Here is a 24,465-nt window from a genome sequence, read left to right on the forward strand (position 1 = left end):
TTGAGTCAATACAACCAGCTCAACAATGACTAACTGATAGTAATTGACAGGTCACTTTGCATTGGTTATGATCCAATCTTTGTCTTCCAGTTTTCATTTCCCCTTTTCCTCAAATTCCCCTTTTTCTCCAGAACACACATTTTTTAAATGTTTCCAAACTTAATCAAAAAACCACCAAACTCCAACCAGGGGGGCATCCTGTCCACACCATAGACCACCCAACTAGCCAAGGCTCTAGGGATTACCAGTGACACAGTTATTCAGTAATTCTGAGTAGCTCTTTAATTAACAGGATGAATAACAGATGAATATGCAGAAGGCCCAGGAGCGGCCTACCAGACTAACTGAGTGCTAGACTGTGGAGGGTTCATGGTTATGTTATTGGACAAACAGAAACAGTGTTGGTCGACATTTGGTACAACAAACTGACTGTCAGGACTTGATTAGGAGAGAGTGGGAGGTGCTGCCAGATGATAGTATTTTATGTCAATTATATTGAAATTGCCTCACTGATGAAAAACGGCTTCTCGTTTTTTTAAATGTTTTTTTGGGAACCAAATGTTAGGTGTCAAATATTCATCCAACACAGCAAATCAATTCATTATGCACCAACTGCTGGTCGTAATATCTGGTGTATTTGAATGCCGGATCTAAGTTTTGTTTCCAGACAGCATGAGATATGGCCAGCATGAGATATGGCCAACATGAGCTGACAACATGGCTCAAAATGAGTTGTCCAGCTTTGATATTGTGTCAATTTTCTTCTGCTTTTTTAGTTTCTTCCAATGAAGCGAAAATCAACATTTAAAAAGTGGAAACATTTTTTCCAGTGTTTCCCGAAGTTCACCTACAAGCACTTGACGGATGCAAAAGTAGCAGAACAGTAAAATACGATAAGTTTGTGGGTGTGGCTGAATGCACCTTTGCTACATCCCAAACATCTCATTATGCGCCTGGTCGTTGCTCACATTGGCACGTGGCATCAGATCTGTTGACAAAAAGTGTTTGGTGAAGCTTCTAAGGCATGGAAACTGAATGTGCACCAAACAAATGTAATTTAACAGCCCAAGCAAAGAGCTGGCATGCCTATGGGTGGCTGTGGGTTGTTGGAGAGTGGTCTACAGTAGGCAGAGGATGGGGTGATTAAAACGAGAAATAAACCAGACTCAAAGTGTATTGACTAAATGAGCAGAGTGAGAAGAAACTGTAATTTTTATAATAAATATCTGTCAATAAGGGGGATGTACTAATAGTTCATCAAAGCAAATATAAATATGAAACCCACAAATAGAACAAATATGGAAAAGGGTGGAAAATTGCAGTACACAAAAAAGGAGAATGACAAAGTATACAAGATGACATGATAGAGAATATAAGGTAGCTCACCCCGAGGCAACATGAGAGAGATTTCATACACACTCTTTTTACATTTCAAAACAGAAAGAGAGAGATTTGGAGGGAAATAACTCATCTGTCTCCAAGAGCCCTGCCGAAAAACAACTCTTTTTTTTTTGCCAGCCGTGAGCTTCACACAGAAGATTTCATCTGACAAAGAGCATGAAAAGACAGTTCTCAGTGAAAACTTCACATCCAACTTTACTTTACAAACTTGAATGGGCTTCAACTCTGGTGTCTTGATGGTCATCATTCCTTCAACTGCCATTCACTGTTTCATGTAACAAGGCTATGAAAAACCTTAGCATGAAGTCATTCTGGGTAAAATATAGAATTTTATTCTGGATTTATTGGAAGACAAACAAAGGCCAATGGATGTTCACAAATCTTTTGAAATCTTTCTAAGGCTACAAAATCACAGCCATTATTGTGATATATAGATTACACTATGGATTATTTTCAAAGAGGAGGTAAATATCAAAAGGTTTTTGCTAAGGGTGTCTTCCCTGCTCTTTGTTTGCTTATTGCCAAATTTCTTGACATGCACCAATATTTTCATGAGGGAAAGAGTTTGGAACCATTGGAAAGTAACTCATTTGTAAATGGACTTGACTTGAGCACATTTCTAGTCTTCTGACTTCGCAAAGCAAAACACTTTTACACCACAGATCACACCTACCCATTCATACCCCTTCACATGCAGATGGTAGAGGTTGCTTTGCAGTTAGACCATCAGAAATAATTAATTCCATTCAAACGCATTCATACGCTGCAGACGAAGCAATTTGGGATGAAGTGTCTTGCCCATGAACACATCGGATATGTTGCTGCAGGAGCTGGGGATCGAACCCCGACCTTCCGGTTGAGAGACTTCCATTTTCATCCTTCTACATGTTAAAAGAAACTCATTGATACTCTACAACAAACTTTTACGAAGTATGCTTATAGACTCAAATTGTAGACCCAACCTGCTGAAGTGTCATGCATGTCATGTCTGCTTTTTTTAAGGTACTAGCTTGCATTAGCTCTTGTAGGACCACCATCTGTACAGCCACCTAATGAGGCCTTTTCTTCACCATGAAACATCTGTTAATGTGTGTCCTATACCTCTTTGGAAAACCCTCCAGGGACCTGCTGTCATGCTATCTCAGGTGTACAGGACAACACGCATATGAAGCTGCTTTCTAATTTATGGAGGGCTAGTTGACTGTTCTTTCCAGGAGCAACACCTATTCCTGTTTGAAAGTAACTTTTCAAAATGGTATTGCATGATAGCAAACGGTCTGCTGTTAATGCTTGTTGACCAATATTTTTGGTAGGCCGTCACTGATTAAACTGAAGAGATGCCAAATCTGCCTTCAAAAATCAGTTGAACAAATTTTAAACTGTCTATCTTCTCCTGCAGATGAAAACCTCTGCTAGCCTAATGGAGATTATCAAACAACAATAAATTAGATGGACAGCTAGCTTTTATGAATATTAGATTAGAAATTAGCTCACTGCAGGAGGCTTTCTGCAGCACCAAACTCAAGACCCGCTCTCAGTCTGCTCCAGATGGACTGAAACAGGAATGTGGTCAAAGATGGAAAAAAGTCAGTGTGCTCCTGGCCACACTGGAGACTACAGGCATGCACAGACAGAGAGTCGCCTACTCACTTGCAGTCTGGAGAGTCAGACTGTATCTCCATGCTGCTGTTGGCACTTTTGACAGCCTCCTCCATGACTTAAGTCAAGAAAAAATGCCCCCCAGTCCCCAAACTTCAGTGTTCAGTCTTGTTGTGAGGACAGGGTTGACAGCACAACAACTCGGCACAGTCATTAAATAAAGACAGCAGAGTGTTGTGTATTTTTTCCCCTGTCTGCCAGGCATTCTGGCAGAGAACACTGAATATTCCTCCTGTCTGACCGACTTACTGACCCCATTGTTAAACATGGTTGCAGAAGCTGAAACTTAAAGGTGCACTATGTAGATTTGGTAGTGCAATTTGAAAGTTGGAGAAGTGAAAAAAAAGCTATACTATAGTTCCTGAACTAAATACACAAACTTAAATACCCTAAGGAAAAAATGGGTCCCTGGAACAATATCTGGAGCTAAGGGGAGAGTTACGGTTTCACTGTTGCTGACCCACCACCATAACTTCTCGCGTAGCATTTTATCTTCAAACAGTGCAGGGACCAAATTTTCCTCTGAGGACAGTTTGTGTATAGAGTTACGAACATATACGACAGAATCTGTAAATTTCTCCAACTTTCACGTTTCTCTACCAAAACTACATAGTGCACTTTTAAGCAGACTTGCATCCAGTTTCCAGTTTCTATGAATCTGCCTATTGTTAAAATATGAATAGTGTAAGGATTGTGCTCAGAGGTCTTAAATCCATAGATTTATCAAATAATTATGTTTATTAAAGTGGCAAACCATAAAGAAACACTTCATGATGCTTTACATAATGGACATGTCTTCTTTGGAATATTATTTACAGAAACCTTGCACTAACCCAATGAGCAACCACTTTGTGACAGTAGACCGGTAGAGCAGGTAGAAACCTCCAACAGAACCAGACTCATTGGTATGCAACCATCTGTCGTGACTGGATAGACTAGTAACCAAAATTTAGTTTAATGGCTGACATCTGTGATTTTATGCCAACTGACATTTAGGATGTCATAAATGTCTCCCCATTTGTATCCAGCTCCCTTCAGCTCCAGAGATGTGGTAGAGATTTGAAACCCTTTGAACAAGCAGGCCAAACCCTGTCTATCCATGGCTCTGATCCCATATGGTGGCAGCCGGCTGACACATCTCCTGGCTGCTATTTTTCCACATCCGACTGGAAATGTCAAGAATGCTTTCATAGGCTGCCATTTTTCTTCAGCTCCTGTCTTCTCCCTCTTTTGCTTATTTTGTTTTTCATCTCATCTTTCTCTCTCCCTCTATCTCTCCTTGACTTCCTCACTGCCCATTCATGTTTCTCCTATCTTGTCATACCATCACGCGTTAAACTTCAAACATGTCTCTCCGGGGAATAGGTTGACATTTGCATGTGGATATTGTAGTCATTTGCTCTCGCTAAAGTTGCTAAACATACAGAACCCACTCTGCACTTGAGAGACTGGCAAATATCAGCAGCTGCAATCTCACAGTTGAGTTCTGAGCGTATGACCAAGAGGGCTGCACTCATGAATATATTCTTACTTTTTCACACAGAAGGGACACTGAGCTGGCACCAGTTCAGCTACTTGGCATGTGAATACATGCACCGTGTGTGTTTGTGTTGGGTGCATGTTGGACTTACTGTGATTGATTGAATTTACATAAAATATATACAAGAGAACAGTTTGCTGCACTAGTGATGGATGGCTACGAGAGTTTCTGAAAGATTAATTTACACCATTGAGCTTATTAATGTTTTGCTGAAGTTGCATTTCTCTTAAGTTACTTGAAAAAGGGGGGAAAAGACAATGTCTAAATGTAAGTTAAAGGCTTTCAACTAACCCAAATTCCCTAAGGAAACTTGAAACATAGGCCCCAAGTCAAATACATAGAAATCATATGAACAGAGGACATTTATTTTTGGCATCCTGAAAATAGTGTGTTATTACAGAAATGCATTTCAAATAAAATACAAAGGCACAAACATGGCTGTATTGTTCCTGTGAGGTATGTCACAATATTTGTGCTTCAATGAAACAAGAAAAAGGAGCACTTGTCGCTGCTGTGTTCAGAACATGTTCTGATGACCTAACCATAATTCAAATTTAGTTCAAAGAAGCTTGAGCTTTGTGAAGAACTGTCACAGGGACACTCTCTTCATCCACCTAGAATACATGGTGGCCCTGCTGCAAAGGTCCAGTTTGAATTAAAGCTTCATGATGAAGTTTATTGGTCATATATAAGCTGTCTTCTCATTTGAGTTTTAGATCTTCTTAGTTCAGTTTTTCCTCAAAGTGTTATGGCACACTGCTCCCTGCACTTTACACTGCAGCAGTAAATTATTCAGCATTTCAGTTTAATGTGGTAGATCCTAGCATCCTCCATAATGTTAATATTTGAGGTATAAAGGGCTATTGTACATCAAAGTTACAACCCAGCTTTTATATAGTTGTATTCAAAGAGCAGACTCAGCTCTGGAGGTTTTGATGTAAAAATGCAACATTTGATGAACAATTCAATTCAGATTTAGCTGAAACTGATAAATATTTACAAGTTAGAATGAATTTCTGTTTCATGATGTAAAAGATTATTCGCTCTATTTGTCATAGGTCTGCACATGAATCCTAAGCAGCATGCTTAGAAATGTGGTGGTAGTTAAATAGATGCCCTGAAGTACGAAGAAGAAGAAGAAGAAGCCAGAAAGATTTGGATAGTGAACGTAAGTCTGCACATTGCACAAAGTTAGGGAAGCAGTTGTGTGTGGAAACTTGGTAGCATGGGTAAAAGCAGTAAGCAGAAAAAGAATCTGCACAGGTGATGAGGTGTTGGAAGCTAATACGGGCCCATTAAAGTGTCCAATGTGAATTATATAAGATGAGCTGCCATCAACGGACGCTACGAAGACCATTACATGCACATGCACTGTCATTGCAAGATGCTTGAGGCAAATTAAATTCAAACTGATAAGTCATTTAGTAAACAATTCCAGTAATATGGTAATGCTGCCTCAGGCGGGGTTGCCATTATAACAATCAGAGACTGCTGAACCTTTGTTTCAAGAGTTTTATTTGATAATAGCGGGGTACTGTGTATTGAGATTTTACAGGCATGTGATTGTTTTTCACCCGAGTATGTTTTTACATAATAATCAAGCTGGTGTGTTACAATGTGGTAAATGTTAGATGTTAATGGAATTGAGCTTGTGTAGCTCTATTCTTGTCTTCTGAATACTTAAAGCACTCTTTACACCACATATTATATTCACCCATTCACACACTGATGGCAGAGGTTGCTTTATTGTGTCCGCCAGTATTAACAACTGACACTGATGCAGCTTCAGTTTTCTCAAGGACACTTTGATATTCGACTGCAGGACCTTCCAGTCGAGCGATGACCCACTCTACCACTGATCCACAGCCGCCCCACGACTGAGCCACAGTCGGCCAATCATATGGTCATCATTTTTTATCTTCATAAGCAATTCAATCTTTCTCAGGATCTGTTTTGGGGTTTCCAGATCTGATCACTGAAGCACTTTCACTTAGCACTTTTCCCCACACCAGAGTCAAGAGTCCTCCGAGGAAATAACTTTAGGCCCCTGAATTGTCTCTGCAATTTCCTTCTTTAAAAAATATAATCTCTCCATCAACTCCCACCTCGCAATCTGCTCACTCCTTCTCTCCGTCCTTTTCCTTCTTTATGTTTGCAGCTGAATGTCTCTCTGCATGTGTGTGTGGGCGTGTTACGGACAAAGCGTGCCCATGTGCAAGTGGAAGGCGTCATTGAGAAACCCATATAGAGACGCTCCCGAGATGGAAGCTGCAGGAAATAATTGTTTGTGCACCTGTATGTGTGATTGTATAATCGCAGCGTGGATATGACTACATCTGTTGCATTCCAAGTGTTTGTGTCTGTGAGGGTCAGTGCAGCAGTAAGTGTGTGTGTTACAGAGTTCAAGGTGAAAAAAAAAATCTTTAGAGACACTTGAGTGTGACCTATAATGTCCAATAATTCCATGAGTAAATGCTGCTGTGTGAGAGGTGCACCTTTGGTTAAAGTTGCACAAGGAGATACCCAGCTACACATATGTGTCTGTGCTGGTTTGTTGTTTTTTGACCCTATATATGATTATATTTTCTTAGGGAAAGGTGAGTGGGATGATATAGGTCCTGCATCATCCTGTCAGACTTTGACCTTTGGCTTTATTAGGGAGCAGCTGAAGAGAGATTTGAAATGTTGGGAAGATAGAGGGGATGACACGCTCAAACTAGACAAATGGCGGGAATCCGGGACTCGAACCAGCGACTAGTGTGTTGAGGACTTTGCCTCTGTACATGTGGCGCTTCTTCTATCGTCAGAGATCTATATTGTTTTGCAAAATCTTCACTCGGAAATGATTCTTCTGTAACAGCAGCTTTAGGTATTCTCAAGGGCTAGAAAAGTGCTTCACAATTCCAAGTCCATTTACCACTTATCAAGTCCATTGAACTTAGTTCTAAGGGTGCAAAGGTATTTGACTCAGCCAAATGATTTAATATATAATATACCAACATACTCTATGACACAGTCCAAAAGGGAATGACTCTTGCGAACCTTATATTTCTGGACACTCCACACTATCATGCTTATTATTGCGACTGTGTGCCAGTGGCTGCCTCTTATGCATGCCAGTGTATTTTACAACACCAGTGCAAGGTCAATGTGCCAACGACCTCATTACTCTGTGTGTGTGTGTGTGTGTGTGTGTGTGTGTGTGTGTGTGTGTGTGTGTGTGTGTGTGTGTGTGTGTGTGTGTGTGTGTGTGTGTGTGTGTGTCCTGTCAAACCAGGCAATGATGTAACAAATGGACTTCACTTGCATACCAGGAGGGAGGCTGCAGATTGGAAACACACACATGCATACACATACATTACCAGGCTCTGATGATGTTATTTTCAACCCTGTGACACCAAGCAATACGTCTAATAAGCCATCAGCACCAAGAAAGTAACACAGCTTTCACCCACAGTGTACTGCACACGTGCACAGGGGCACAAACAATACTCTTCCTTCTGAGTCTGACTCTCCCTCATTCATGCACACATACAGACGCACGCACACCCCACACACTTACATGCTGGAGCATGACAGGGGGCTATTGACTTCCTGTACCTGGCCTGACAGACCATTCACAGTTTCTCCCTGCGTGAAACCTAATGTTCTGAGAGAACTGAGTGTGTTTGTGTTTGTGAGCCTGAGTGAGTGAAACGCCGGAATGAAAGAGAGGGAGGAGAGGAACTTCATGACTGAGTGTGTGTCTCAAACATCTGATTGTGTGTTGACTAAACTTACAGAGGGAGACACACTTTTAAGTAAAATGCAGTGGTTGAATAAATACACACGTACTGTATCTAACTTATGACATGCAGAGGTAAAAACAGAATAATCTTAATTTAGGGAACTGGAAATGTTTCTAGGAAGATTATTCAGGATATGTTTTGAATGTAAACTGAATGCTGCTTCTCCATGTTCAGTTTTGACTTGAAGCACATTGAGCTGACCTGTCCTAGACCATCTGAGAGATCGGGGCAATTCAGAATGGAGAAGCAGGTGAAATGACAGCAGTATATGAATTTACTTGAAAATGGTCATGACTTGACCCTTAAATGTCTTGGTCTTGTCTCGGTCTCAGAGCACTCTGGTCTCAGGTACGTTTTGAGGCCGGACTTAATAGAGTCAACTGATGGAAGGGGAGAGGCTGTTCCACAGTTTAGGGGCTTTGACTGCAAAGGCATGATCACCTTTGAGATTGAGCTGTGAGCGAGGGACTGCCAGGAGGCCCATTTCAGATTGGAACCTTGACTGTCCAAATTTATTTATTTCACATACTGTATTTATTTGCCTTATTATTTTTCAAATGTTCGCATCAATTACTTTTACTGTATATCTGGTTATGTCTGGGTTTCTTGTTGGGGTGGATATTTTGGGGTGGACCCAATATTTTTGAATTCTTGGTTGATTGACCTATAACTCTAAACCCGCAAACTGCTTCCCTCAAACTCCAGCTGTGCCCATGTGTCCTCTCCTGTGAGCAATTCACTTTGAGACAATGCAATGATGAAAACCAAGCAGAATATAAAAGACTGTTCAGCTGAGAGTACTTGAATGTATGAAAGAGGTGTTATCTAGCATTTCATCAAGAACCTTGTGATTTAAAAGTGTTGTGAACTGCTCCATAGATGTAGAGAAGTGTACGGTGAGCATTGATGATCTCTTTTATTGTGAACAACACTAATACCTGTTTTTTTTCTTCTCTCCTCCCTCTTCATGTCCTATTTTTTCCCTTTTCTTGTCCTATTTCTTCCTCCCTCCTCCTGGCCTCCATATTCTTCCCCTCTCCACAGAGAAGTGTGATGAAGCTCTGGCCTCTCCTCTTCCTCACACAGCCTTCACCAGCTCGTCCGTCTTCTCCAACGGATACGCACCTGGATATGCTAAGCTCAACAGGAGAGGAGGTGGGCAAACACACACAGAAGTACACCTGAAAAGCATGCTCATGTGCACACACATGCATGATAGTTTTACATAGATGGGTGTACATACACACATCCTGTAGAGGGAAGGGTAAATACATAATTCAGGTGTGTGTACATAAATCCTTATGAATGTTTTTTGCAGATTACACACTGAGGTAATCCTCAGAGAGACGCACACACACAGCTTCTCTCCTCCTCCTCCTCCTCCTTTCTTTCTTTCTTCTCTTTCTCTTTCCTTTTCCCTCTTCTGTACATTCCCCTTTTCCCTCTTTCTTTCTCTCCCTCCCTCCCTCAGCTCCACTCATTATCTCAGCAACTCAGACTGGAGCTCATCTCCACATCAGTCCTCAGCAGCGAGAGAGATAGGGCCAGACAATTACACCCCTCTGTGTTTATACAATTAATAATTCATACTTTCCCATCTAATATAGTCACACTACAGCTGAGGCAAGGCTGCTCAGAGCTGGCAAATAAAGGCAAGGTAATCTACTGTACTTAATCATACCAATATAATTATTACTGAGAGAGGGAGGACAGGACTGTTCATCCTTTAACGAAGACACACAAACAAGATACAAATGAAACACAAACTATATATATATATATATAGCTTGTTTTCTTTTATCCAGTCTCTTGAAGGATGGAGGTCTGTGGGGAACTTAAAGCTTAGAACTCTTCTTTATTCAGAGGAAGAAGATAAGATTCAGTAATAAACAGACACACTTTAAAATGTAATAAACGTGTCTAAATAAGCTTAAATGAAGTCAGCCTTTAACAACTCGTAGGGGATGCTGTTCTGGAAAAGGAACGGCAATCGAGCAACTGTTTTCAAAATACTTTGGCTTAGAGATGTGAAATCTTGTGACCCTGAGGCAGATTTAATCATTTTGAAGTATGAATGATTATATCTATACCCAGATTAGATGCCTAGGTGTCCTGTGTTCAGATGATGAGGTCAGCATTTTATTAGCATATGATATGACAAGGGTAGAGTCTAAAAATAGAGGAGCAAATTAACTCTGGGATGGTCAGCATGAATTCATTACATAGAAATATGTCTTCAAGGTTTCAACAAACCAAAGTTTTTAAGAACATAATCATTGCTTTCTGCTGCAAAAGAAGATGCCGCCTATAATTAAAATCCACATGGCTATTTTCTTGTTGTCTCTAACAAAGAGTATGAAACATTCACACAAACATCAAAGTGCTCAAACAACAAACTCATCACATCTAAATAAACACGTAAAAAAAAAAAACATAAATAAGTGAACACACTTTAATTGAGAGTGAAACATTTGCAGAATCTCAACACATTGAATGAAAAGGGAACAGCCTAACTGAGCATGCGACGTGACACATGCACACAATAACACTCTTAAGCATGACAAACACAAGTCCTCACACTAAACAGGCGTACTTTCACAGGCACATGAGCAAACACTTGCTTTGATAAAAACAGGTTAATCACTGCATCATGAAAAATGAACATCGGCTGTAACATGGAAGTGCACACACTCGACAAACATGCACTTTAATTCCATTAATTTACACTCCCCGCAATATGACATGTGACATTTGGCAGCCAAATGTGCTGTCAGTGGCATGAGTGTGCGTTGATAAGCCAATCTACTCCAATCTCCCTGAGCTGTGGAGCAGGGGAAGCACAAAATCAATGGGACACACCACTCATAATGTTTTATGAATGCTGAGAGCTACTAGAGTTTTAGGCTATAGGCTATGTTGGTGTCAGGGTGTGTGTTTCTGAATGTATATATAATCCCTGTGTGTGTGTGTGTGTGTGTGTGTGTGTGTGTGTGTGTGTGTGTGTGTGTGTGTGTGTGTGTGTGTGTGTGTGTGTGTGTGTGTGTGTGTGTGTGTGTGTGTGTGTGTGTGTGTGGGCCCCCAAAAATGTATTTGTTGTGAATACTTGCTGGGGCCAATACGTTCACCTTTTCCTTCATGAAGTGCGAGGTTACTTAAGAAATTGTGAAAAACAAAAATTCCCCATGTTTTTTTCCTCATTGGCCACATTCATTTCAGTACCTGAAAACCTTATCATGTGCCGGACAAGGCTTGAAATGCTCTGTTTAAACTTTTAACAAGCGATGAGCTCCAGATGGGGTTTCAGCTGTCACATAGAAAGAACCTGAGCTGTGATCTGCAGCTCACACAGGCCTGTGCTCTGTCAGCTCCAAACACATGCCGTGTGGGTACAGGTTAAAAAAGAAGAGGTATGGTGAGGATGAAGGCAAATGAGGTAGTGGTGGGGGTAAGTGAGGAGTGGAGGGCATGGAGTTTGAACAGACTGAAAGTCAAAAAAAGGACAATTAGGCTGAGACATGATCGAGTGTTAAGCCCGAATATCTACAAAACTCTAATTCTTTTTCAAAGTCTACTCTGTGATGTGAAAGCGTATTTGGTTAGAAAGAAGAAAAATCAATTAGATTTCCATTATGGATTCCTTTTTCTACCTTTGTCAACCAGGAAAGCTCACTTTATAATTAAGTGTTTGGATGTAGCTGTCATTCTAAGAAAGTTTTTCTGAAATTATTTGTGTGTAGCCAAGCTCACTGAAGGATACCGTCTGTTTTGGAAGAAAGCGAGAGACGAATGGGTGAACTGAATGTGTGCATTATTATCCCTGCAGGCATGTGTGCACGCGAGCATGCACGTGTGCCCGTGTTGCTGCAGATGTGGCCAAGCATGAGATTGGGTCCCTATTCACAAATATGTGGCCACTGATCTTCATTTTCCATTTTCCTTTCTCTTAATCCCTCTTTTTTTTTCTTCCTCCTCATGCCTTCCATTGCATCTTTGTCTCCACCTTTCTCCCTCACCATCTTCTATTTTTCTCTCCACTCTCTATTTTCCGCACGACATTCTCAATCCCACACTCCATTTTCTCCTTTTCCCCTTCTTCTTTCTTCCCAGACCTCATTATCCATCTCTCAGTCTCACCCTGATGCATACTTTTAAAGTTCTAAAATAAAAAAAAGTTTCACTGTAACCCTCCCTTTTCAAACACAGGACGTCACAGAACTGCATTAAAACTCTTTTTTGACTTCCTGCATAATTAGACACATCCCTCCTCTCTTTTCATGCAGTTCTCTCACTCTGTGTCATCTTGTGAAAAGTTGTTTGATGTCTGTAGCTGTTCCAGTCATCCATCGATAACGGCGGTCCGCTCCTAATTAAATTACTCCGTCTCCATCCGCTCCCTTTGCTCCATGACAGTAAGATGAAGCACTAGCAGAGGGCTAACCAGCTGTCTCCTCTCTCCCCCGGCCCCCTCGTATCTTAGTTTAATGAAGATGTTATATTTTCTCCAAATGTGGTTTTTGCATGAGAAGCGGCCATTTTCAAAAACACACTTTCAGATGTTCTCTCGGGTGCATAAAGGAGTGTGTTGCAACCCTCATGTGTGGAGAGAAATTTTGCTATTTGAACACACACACACACACACACACACACACACACACACACACACACACACACACACACACACACACACACACACACACACACACACACACACACACACACACACACTCCCTCTCTGACAATAAGACAGAGGAGAGATGTTCGTCTTGTTTGATGCTCTGCTTTGATGCTGTCACTGTTTGTGTGTTACACCTGTCACCAGCTTCTCACCACTCGCCCAAAGATCAGACTACACTCACTTACTCACTCTCAGAACTCTGGTATTCCCTTTTGTGTTTTACAATTTCCTCTTTTTTTTTTTTCCTCTTTCATACATTTTTCAGTCACTCCATTATGTCTTCCTTTTCTCTATCTTACAAAAGTTTTTGCTTTCTCCACTCTTTCTTCTCCTCTTGCCTGACTCATTATCAGTACTGTAAAAGCAATTTACCAAGGCCGGCGGTTGAATTAGACCATATATTTCCCATTCCCCCTGCTGGGTTGCAACAGATAAAACCACTTTTCATCATCGCCAACTGATGTTTACTCCCCACTCTCTCACACTCTAAAACGTTCTCTAAATTCTACATACATTCTGCGCTGTGTGTATGTTTCCACACTCACTCCCCAGGAGCATGTGGATAACCCTGATTGTCTGTGTTTCTGAAAAAACAACAACAGAGCTTTGGTTGAACTTCACAGCCCAGTAAGAGACAAGCAGAGCAGAGAAAAAACAGAGTTGAGACTTGTTGAAGCGGTGAAATTCTTTTGTATTCAAGTTCAAAGTGACCAAAGGGAGCTTTGCTTGTGGCCCGGTCAAATGACTCATAGCTGTGGCTTTCTTGCACAGTGTGACTTAGGATTTGAAACAAAAAAATATCCGACAGATTGCAGCAGTTCACAGTTTGAAATGACACCTGTTTTCGGCATGGGTTCCCAGAGGCTCTTCCGGGTTTGATTTTCTCTCCACAAAGTTCCCTCTGTCTTAGTCTGCAATGTGCTGCTGGTCCATCTTTCCATGAACTACACACAATGGATTTATTTTTGTGACTTTTCCTGTGTTTCCTTGCAATTGTTTCTTTTAATGGCAAAAAAGCTTTCTGTTGTCAATGTGTTTGCAGAGAAGTTACAGTAAATACTCCTAGGGGTAGGTGAATACTCTAGTCCTATTTAGTGATGTCACGTTTCATTACATTTATAGAGTTATCATACAGCTGCAGTTCCAATGTTCAGTGTTTTCAGTTACTTGATGTTGTGTAATCGACAGAATGGTGTACGGCAGGGCATATGTTTGTGGTTATTGTACATACATAAGTAATGTGCTGTGCCATCCATGTAACATTAAACTTCTGTATCATACATTAGATTGATTAGATGATTTTCTAATATAATAACGGTGTTCATTTCAACTTAAATAAAAAGAAAATAAAAGAAATAAAGAAATACATAACAAGTATTTAAAGATCAAGTCATTTAATAATCCCAGCAGTGTTAGCATGTGTTGTTATGATGCCGTCAGGAGAGAGAAGATCAGCCAGCTCATTATCAAAATGGTAACTTTTGTAGATGTTGTTTGTTGAGCTGGAATTAAAGCTTCCTTCAATTACAAGAGTGACACAGATTTCTGATGAAAGAGCTGTGAAAAATGGTTATAACTGCAGGCTCATTGACATCAGTTTTTTATGTACCGTAAAATCCGGTGTATAAGATGCACTTTTAATACCTATTTTTTTCGTCTTAAAAGTTGGCTAACACACTGGTGCGACCAATACACCAGTACAAAATACTAAAACACGCGGCGTCATTACTGCGGGTGCAGCAGCCCCTATCACTGCAACCTGACGTGATTAAAAACCCATCCCCATTCATTGTGTATTGAAAGCTGAGTGCACGCTGTGCTGGGAAAGACGGCGACACAGACCATGCATTTACAGAAACAGTGGTATAATGTTCCGTAAATAAACCTTGTTGAGTGCTCTTTTGATTGAAAGAGTCCTATATTAAAGTTATAGAGTGACCAGCGGAGTCGGGCAGCGCGACTTGCAAGCTAGCAGGTCTGTGCCTCTGCCAACTTTCCCTGCAGGCTGAGAGCTCAACTACTGTACTGTAGCTAGTAGGAGCGCAAACTCCCGAACGTGAAAACAAACGGAACTAAAGAACGACACAGCTGCACAGAAACTGCACGTTGTAGACATCGCTGAACACAATATAAATCGTCACGCAGGAAAACAGTTTGTAGTTTTTTTTCTCTCAAAGAGACCTTAAAAACAGGGTGCGTCTTATATACCGGTACAACTTATACACCGGATTTTACGGTAATCAAATGCAACTATCACTTGCCATTTCATGTAGAACTTTGAAGATCAATGTCTTACGGATGCCTAGTTCTGATGACAAGAATAGAATAATTAGCTTATAGCAAGAGGGTCATTATAGCAACATATACAACTACATGGTGGCGCAGGAGCTATAAGCAAAGAGCTACAAGAATACATGACTCAACATGTTTTATTGTTTTAGAATGAGACTAATTAGCTTCATTTACTGTATACATAGTCTGTATACAATTGACACTTTTAACTCTGTTGCCATCATACAATCAGCCCACTAAGCTGTTAAAATGCAGATTAAAGTTGGCATCCCAGGTTTAGATGACCACATGAATCACCTCAGCACCTGGTTGAGGTTTAATGTTGTGTTACAGTAAAAGTCTTTAAACACTGCTTTGTCAGTCATCTTGTTTGCCATGGTGATAAGTCTGACATTAATGGTCCCGCTCTTGTTTAATGGTGATTGATAAGACTTGACAAACTTTTTATTCATAGTATTGGCCTACTTTAAAAAATAACAGACTAGATGCCTAAACAATCAAGCTTTCAAACAAACTTTATTCTGCTCCCTTGTGCATTTGCATGGGTGACATTTTTGGCCATCATCAGCACTGGTATCAGTATGATCCCCCCACAACACAGAGCTCCACTTGTTCCTCCTGTGCTACAAAGCTGGGCTATCTGTGTCATCACAGATAGCCCCGACCTTGTTTTGTAAGCCTGAACAAAACTCCAGCCAAGTTGTCTGGCCTCGGTTGGCTCCTTTAGCTCTCTGTGTGAATTCAATTTAGCCAGCCCGGACCTGTGAAGGGCACCCCCACTGGGACAATTTCACCAGGGTAGCTTTGAGGTAGAAGATTAATCTGATTCCAAACATGCTGCTGCTTAAAATTCCAGCACAAGTGCGACAATAGAAAGTGGTTTCAATTCAAATGGTAAATGGACTTGGACTGGTATAGCATTTTCTAATCTTCAGACCACTGAAAGCGATGTCACATTCACCCATTCAAACCACATTCACACACAGATGGCACAAGCTGCTATGTACAGTGCCCAAACATCAAACAGTACTCAGGCAGAAATACCAAGCAGTGCACTGTACTCCAGTCACAGGCATAGCAGCTGGGACCATTTGGGTTTCAGAGTCTTGCCCAAGGATACTTCAACATTTTGCTGCAGGAGCTAGGGATAACCTAACCTTCCAGTTGAAAGAAGACTGACTCTATCACTTAGCCACAGCTTCCCCAAATACATTAGGATATACAGTAGTGAGGCCAAACAAGACGGCGGGGTTCCCTATAGACAAATTAACAGATTTAAAACCAATGGGCTGATAAATTGCCACGGTATCATCAATACATTGTACCAGTGTGAAGAGATCTGATTGGATGTGTGTGGTCCTTTAAGGATGTTTGATCTGTCTGACAGAAGCTATTATTAATTAATCAGTATTGTTTTAGTAATCAATTAGTTGTTCGTTTGTGTTGATGATAACAAACAAACAAAAACAGGCAAATTTGCAACTTCAACTTCGGACCTTTAACATCTTCAATCAAGACTGACTTGAAACACAAATACCACCCAAACAACCATGACCACATTACCCCACAACTACTTTAATACCACCCTCATCACACAGCAAGGGCTTTACCCAATGAAGACCTATTCTTTCACATTATGTTTCATCATCAGTCTCTCTTTCTTTGATATCCTGTCAAATGAGAACATTATGAGATTTTGGGGGCTTTTCTGATGGTAATTAATACGTGTTTTCATATCAAATATTATTTATATATAATGTAAATCTTAAAAAACAGTTTACTTCCATAAAAATGACGAGTTTACTGTTGGAATTGTTCGGTACAGTTCATGAATTGTCACGTCTATAGAACCTCCCAACATCTTTTGTTCTCTCTCTTTCTACAATCTGCCCATCATCTGCTTCTTTTTTTCTGTCTGTTTGTAAACGGGTTTCTCAGATGAACATGGTCAACCATACAACAGAGCCTCCAATCTTTATTAAGAGTCAAACGTCATGCCTTGCAATTTCAGCCATTGATGACAAATGAAAACAGAAGCAAACTTCCTACCCTTCCTGCTCTTGAAAAAAATTCTTAAAGGATTGACTTGATTTTTTTAGAATTTGGACCTGATCGTTCCACAGATTGTCTTTTACTCCTCCTGATCATGTGCGGGCCTAGGTGGCTAGCCAAATGGCCTATGTCTTTGGCCAACCTGATTTTAATAATTACAAAAAAACACCCTGAGAAAATTCCAAATCGTCACATTCAGAAAAAAGTTTACTCAGTGAATGAGCTGAGTGACTTAGAGAGATGATCAAGTAAATGTAACAGAATAAAGAGTTCACTGAAAAAGGTTTCTGCACCGTCCTATCTTGGCTAATTTATTACATACATAATTTCACAAATAAACTGTGTCTTTTGTTCATTTTTTCATATCATTCAATGCATCAAAGTACCTTTAAAGCAGGACTTTCATCGGTTTTGGTTGAGAACAGAATAAGTCGCAATGCTCCATAGTGTCAGCCTGTCTTGCTTTAATGCTTTATCTCTCTTCTTCTCCTCTTGTACTTATTTCAAAACCTTTGTCCTGAGCTCTATCTCCTGATCTTCCTCTCTGTGTTACCTCTTCTCCTTTTCTTTCGTCTCTCCCTCAAGAGGTGTTTCCTTTGCCCTTCTCTGCTCCCTTGTCCTCTCCCCCTATCCTCCTCCAGTTCCTCCTACCTCCCCAAACATCTGTGTGTGTGACAGGTGAGAGAACAGTGACATTCCCCCGGCACTCCTCCCCCCACCCCTTTTCCCCTCTCATTCCTTTCCTCTTTTTTCTTTAGCTGTTGCTCCTGTTCGCTCTGTCTTGCTCTCTCACCTCCCATTCCCCCATTGCCTGCCTCCTCCATCTCTACTTTATCCTGTCAACCTCTTCTCGCTTCTCTCCTCTCTCCCTCCGGCTCTCACCTTTCACTGCACCTCTGTTCTTCTTTTTTAATATATCACTCCTCATCCCCCTCCCCTAACCTCTGTCAAGCTGCCCCTATACTCCCCTCTCACCTCTCATCTTTTCTTCCCTTTCCAGCCCTCTCCCTTCCTCTCAAATCTATGACAGCATTTTCCTGTCACACTTCCTTGGTCTTCTCTTTTGCCCTTTTTTCTTTTTGCTCCTACACATCCTTCATCCGTGTCCCTTGTTTCTCCACTGACCTAAAACATAATCTATTTGGCCCACAGCTCTTCCCTCCTTTTCTCAGTCCATGCTTCCCAAAATGCTTGCCATCACTTCCACAATCTTTTGAATCACTGGCCGTCTCTATGGACTCTATTGCCTTTCAATCTTTTTTTCCTCTCCCCTGTTCCCATCTGTTACCTTTGGTAACCCCATATCCCTAACTAGCCTTCTCCTCCATCCATCCTCTTCAACTCCGGGTCCCTTACCATCACGCTGTCCTGCTGTTCACCCTTAAAAGTCCAAAAAGTTGTCCATCATAAAGGTGAGCCTAGCTGAACTTTTGACGCAACAGAATGAAATATCAAGCAGTGAACAGTGCTGAGCAAACAAACACTATTTATTTTTTTGCATGTTGCATTGAATTGCAAGTTTAATAAGCTGAATTGTAAGTTTCGTGTTGTTGACAATGAGCGTTAAATGGTTGTTGCCGTGACACTTTACAAAGGTAAATGATCTCCTATGGTTTTATGAACGAGGTCGTTCTACTCAATGACTCAAATGGACTAGATTATAAATCGTTTTCCCACCATTTTCAGATTAGCAAACATACAAACTGTAACCCTTTCATCTGCAAGGCACCAGGTAAATAAACCAACATAAATGCTCACCAATAGGTTAAAGGTCCCAGGTTTAAATCCTTATAGGCTTTCCATTTTTCAAGGCCAATGTGACAAATATTGTAAGGAACTACAAGGAGTGCAACCAATATCAAATCACAAATCAGAAAACTAACCAACAATATGAAGCTCTAAAGTCAGTAATTATTTGGTTCTGGTGTCTATGCACGATTTGAAATATAATATTTGGTTGTTGTGTAAAATAAGAGAAAACCAAATTTAAGGATGTGGGGCATGGGGAACAGAGTGTCCGTTTTCTATTTTAAGTTGAGCGCTCAGTAGAGGATTCGGAACATAGGGCTCAGTTGTTCCCAATTAAAGACAAACCATTCAGGCCTATTGGGATCCCAAACTCAAAAACACACTGACAAGCACAAAAAGCCATCCCAGCAACCTGAAGATGGGGTCATCAGAGCAGCTAACCTATCTTCTACATGTAGTTGCCGGATATATTTCACATATATTCTAGACATTCCTCTCTGACTCTCCTCTATTATCTTGAACTCTCTCCATAACTTTTCCAATATGTTTTTTTCTGTTCTACGTCATTTGAGCCCACTTGCAGTCTAACTCTCCGTTGATTGTTTCCACCACTCCAAACTTGAATGGCTTCAGTTTATCTTCCTCTCCCAAGTTCCTCATCTTGTTCCCTCTGCGCAGTACCCTCACCATCTCTTCATGTTTCCCTCATCAATCACCTCTTTTAGCCATAACTACATTGCTCCCTTTGTATCCCCTATGCTATCTCATCTTCGGTCTCCCTGGTATCAGTGTCATAAAATCCCATCTCATCGCTCCCTCTTCCTCCCAACTTATCCATTTCTCCCACCCTCGCTCATTTCAATTTCCTTCAGCTCACACCTTGTTGACACTCTTTATGACATGCCATCCTCAGATCTTGTATCTAGCTTTGCACACCCTTGGTTATTATCCACTTAGCTAGCTTTCTTAGTCTATACATCAACTGTCTCTTTAGTTATCAGCATCACCCCTTCTATCCTGTTCATGATTCTTCACCCTCCAGACCCTCCTGCTTCTTTTTCTCGCTTCCTTTTGATAGTGCTTTATGCCCTGTGAGGGAATGGCTTTGCTGCAACGTGTTTTTGAGGTATTGATGTTTCCACAGATACGTGCCCAGTTATCTGTCAAGGCTGGGGCTGGAGTGTAATGGCTCTGTAATTGGATAAGATATAGGATTTTTGTCGGGTGGGCTGGAGATACATTGCAAACTGTCTCACCCTTTATTTTATCACATGATTTTGATCTCTTGTGGTTCCGCTATGCTTTTTTACTCATCTTAGCCTTTCTCATACGTTCTTTATCTTGTTATCTACCATTGTCTTACCTTGTCCTTCTTTCTGTTTTATTTTCAAACAATTCACCCTCCCCTATTTGTTTTTTTAACCCTGTCTCTTTCTTATCTGTATTTGTGGCCTTTTATAAGAAAACCAAAGGAGATGGCCGTGACATGGCCTGTTTGCAGTCCATCCACCACCTACTCTTCTTGATAATCATTTCACTGTTGCATTGTGTCACAGGCTTTGCTGTCTGCTGCTCTGACACATCTACAGTGCTCAGTTTGTGTGTGAATGCATCTGTTACATGCACACTGTTTTCATTTTCTTGTCTTTCTCACACTGGTTTTGACTGCTCTCTCAGTAGCGTGCACACAATGCTGGCATCACGCCGTTGTTTTTGCTCCTCTGTTTCTACAGCAGATGAAATCAGGTCAGTTGGATCCCATCCAACATTTTTCTCTTCCTTCTGTCCGGCCTCGCTCTTTTGTTTCTGCATCATTTATCCTTAGGCCCGTTTAACCTGAGAGGTCCAGGGCAGTTTGGCCCTGCCTCTGGTAGACACCTGGACATTTGATATGGTGCAACTGTTGGAGGACACATGGGTGTTTGTCTGGAAATGAAGGCAGAGCCATGAGGTTTCAGGTGGGGACACGAGGACGCTGCCTGCCACTGAGTGGATTACGAGACAAATGCAGCCATCTATTTCAACAGTCAGGACTGTAGCCATGGGGAAATAGCATTGAAACCTTCTCCTCTGGTGATTCCAGAGATTGTCATTTCCTTCAAAGCAATTCTTCACCTTTGCAAACCTGTCTTTCCATGACTTCAGTGCGCGTTCAGATGAATCATAAACCCTGACCTTGTCTGTTGTATAGCTAACCAAGTTTGCAAAAAGGTATAGAGGAAGTAAAATAATTCCACAAGAAGTAATTTAACCCGTTTTTCATCGTCTGTCTTTTGACTAATTTAAAAGCAAATCAAAACTGAATCGTGAGCACTTTAAATGTCAATGTGCGTTCCACCAGATTGAAATATTACTCTAATCTGCACTTGAGGAAGCACATATTGAAGCAGAGCTTAGCTGGGAATCAGAGGAGATAACCAGATGTGACTGTCAGTAAGAAGTGGATTGAATTTGTGTTTGACAGTATTTGCATTATTACGTATTTACATATCTGGGAAATGTGCCGTCCCTGTTTGACTTTGTGTAAGCAGTCTTTTCATATCTTGACTGACATCATTGTTATGCTGTGCTCACATTCCCATTATAGTTTCATCCTTTGTTTTATTTGAGCGTTAACTACACATATCTGCAGGACTCCAAAATGTCACATTATGTCTTGGATACAAATATTCAAAAGGAAATCATACAGAAATGTCAAACATGCTTACTCGTCTCCTGAATATTTCTGGTGTGTTTGAGAGTGAATAATTACATAATACTGAAGAAGACTGTTTTCTTAATTCTTAATAGTGGGTAGGCACTAGCCCTGCATGGAAGGCTCCTACAACATCATGTCATTCACATTTATTCTGATACATTTCTGGGTTGCTTTCTGGTTGATTTCAGGACCCCTTGGCGATGTTCTGACAATGGTAAAGGCCTCTTGTAGTAATTGACATTTTTTCAGCACTTTCAGTTCAGCCAGCAGTAATCAAAAAAGGATTTCCAGCTTTGAATTCCTTTTCTTTGCATTGCTGTTGGTGTGTAGAAATGCCAGCAAGATAGATGGCTTGCTGCACTCGCATGCAGATACTTAAGAAATTAAAAAAAAAAAAAAATTGTCTTGCTTTTTTTGGGTTATGGCAATGTATCACAGTGGATTGTGTCCGGCTCCTTTTGCTTTCCATGTTCAATGTTTTCCTGTATACAATTAAAACCAGCTGAACTGCAAATAGAACACATAACTTGAATTACTTACATGCACCAGTACTTACTTACATGTCTGATCGCAGAACTATCATGGAAGCAAACCTATTCCATAAGCTAGAGCAGTGGTTCTCAACTGGTGGGTCGGGACCCAAAAGTGGGTCGCGAAGGTGTGTTTGTAGGAAAAATTGTGTCAAAAGTTCTATGAAGCCCTTCTTTGACACTATTTTTTTGTTCAGTTCCTTTGTTCTGTCACACTTTGTACCATCTGAGGTCCAAACTGCTCAATAATTCATGAAATAAAATCTGATTGATCGAAAAATATGAGGAATTTGGGTCACAATTTTTCATGAAGGAGTCAGTGGTGGGTCCTGAGGCTCGACCAGTTGAGAACCTCTGATCTAGACTATTGTATTGGCTTCTCCAGAGTGACCCTTAAAACTAGTGGGATAAAGAAACATTATTAATATTTGTGGTTGCTGATTATTGGCAGGTTTGACTTGTACAACACTGTCTCTGAGACCCATCCAAATATAGTTTGTTATATTCACACAATAATCTACCTGTTTTAAGGGGACTAATTTGGTTCATTGATTGGCATACTCACTAATACCCGATAAGATATGGTCGTATTAGAGGCAGATATTGACACTAGTTTCAGTCTGTAATAGCAGCCCAATGCTGCATTACCTCCTGTCTGTGACTCAGGAGTTGGTCAGCACAAACAGTGCCAACTAAGCCTTTGTGTGCAAGAAGCAGCCTTTGCTAATGAGCAAAAAGAGGAAGAGAAAAAAGCATTTCTTTGTACTGTATTTTCTGCTATTTATTTATGCCTGGGCTTGGCAATTTGACCTGATAAAATATCACAGACTGATTATTACACACTGATGTAATAAAAGTAAGACATTGTAACACAACCTTTTGATCCTCACTCATTATGAAAATGTCACTGTTTCTACAGGTGCTGGAGGATGGTCACCTCTGGACAGTGACCATTACCAGTGGCTACAGGTGGACATGGGTTCAAGAAAGCAGGTGAGCGCCATAGCAACACAGGGACGATACAGCAGCTCTGATTGGACGACACGATACCGTCTCCTCTACAGCGATACAGGAAGGAACTGGAAACCATATCACCAAGATGGCAACATTTGGGTACGTAATCAATATTAATATTATTATTTTGTATGTATGGGTGTGAAGGTGTGTGTTTGCATAAAAGACACAGTCAAGTAAGATGTCTAGTTTTTATTTTCCATTCCAAGTATCAATTCTTAACATCAGGGGCAAACAAAATGGTCTTCAACCACAATGCTATTTTTTTTTTTTGACCAACTCTTCCGTTGATTTTAGTCTTTTTAGAATCAAACTCACCATGGGGAAACTTGCCGTTGGCCATTTATTTTGAATAAAGGGTGTTTCTAGTCACTGTTTTTCACAAATGCTGATGCATGTACACTTCCCTTATGGGATACAACTTATCCTGCAGAAAATGTTTGCATGTTTTTTCTACACCAGTGAAGTCAGACTGGATATATTTTCTCTCTCTCTTTTGTCCATCTAATTATATCCTCCTTGAAGGGTCCTTTCAAAAAGTTGCTCATCTCTAGTGGAAGACCAATAGGTTTATATACTTCACTTTTTCCATCATAAATATTAAGTACTACAGAAAGAGCATAAATACACAATTATGTACAAAGGACATATAACAGAGAAACGGTGTCCCAAATCCAGGGGTAACATCCTTTGAAGAACCCAGCCTTTGTAGCCAAAGTAAATTGCTCAGGCAGTGTTGAAACGAGAAGGTCTGATCTACAGAGGACTTCCTGTTCGCGTTAACAGCTGCTCCTGACCCAGCCACTTTTGTTACTTACAGTAGAGCCGCCCCTGTCGCCTAGCAACCTCGACAGCTGCACCAGAACTAGCAAACATAACTAACACCGTGAAACTAAACCTATGGTTATTAATAAGAACATTTTTGTCTCTTAACTTTGGTTTTGCTAGCCATTCAATGGAGGTGAAACTACTAACTTATATTTAAAAGTGTATTACTCTGCCCTTTAAGATTCTGCCATCTTGTTTGAGTCTGACTGGAATGAATCTCCGATATATTGGGCCATGAA

At 40.7% G+C, this 24,465-nt stretch overlaps 1 protein-coding gene across 2 annotated transcripts in view; it reads left to right on the plus strand.

The window, feature by feature from the left end:
- The window catches only part of cntnap2a (contactin associated protein 2a), a 214,305-nt gene that overhangs the window by 88,544 nt on the left and 101,296 nt on the right, over positions 1 to 24,465 (plus strand). For both annotated transcript variants that reach the window (XM_065948957.1, XM_020630990.3), the window contains exons 2-3: positions 9,433 to 9,543; positions 23,304 to 23,497. In XM_065948957.1, coding sequence (XP_065805029.1) covers positions 9,433 to 9,543; positions 23,304 to 23,497 — 305 coding nt within the window. The remainder of the gene's footprint in view (positions 1 to 9,432; positions 9,544 to 23,303; positions 23,498 to 24,465) is intronic.

Source organism: Labrus bergylta, chromosome 20 (genome assembly GCF_963930695.1).
Source record: "Labrus bergylta chromosome 20, fLabBer1.1, whole genome shotgun sequence".
Taxonomy (NCBI): Eukaryota; Metazoa; Chordata; class Actinopteri; order Labriformes; family Labridae; genus Labrus; species Labrus bergylta.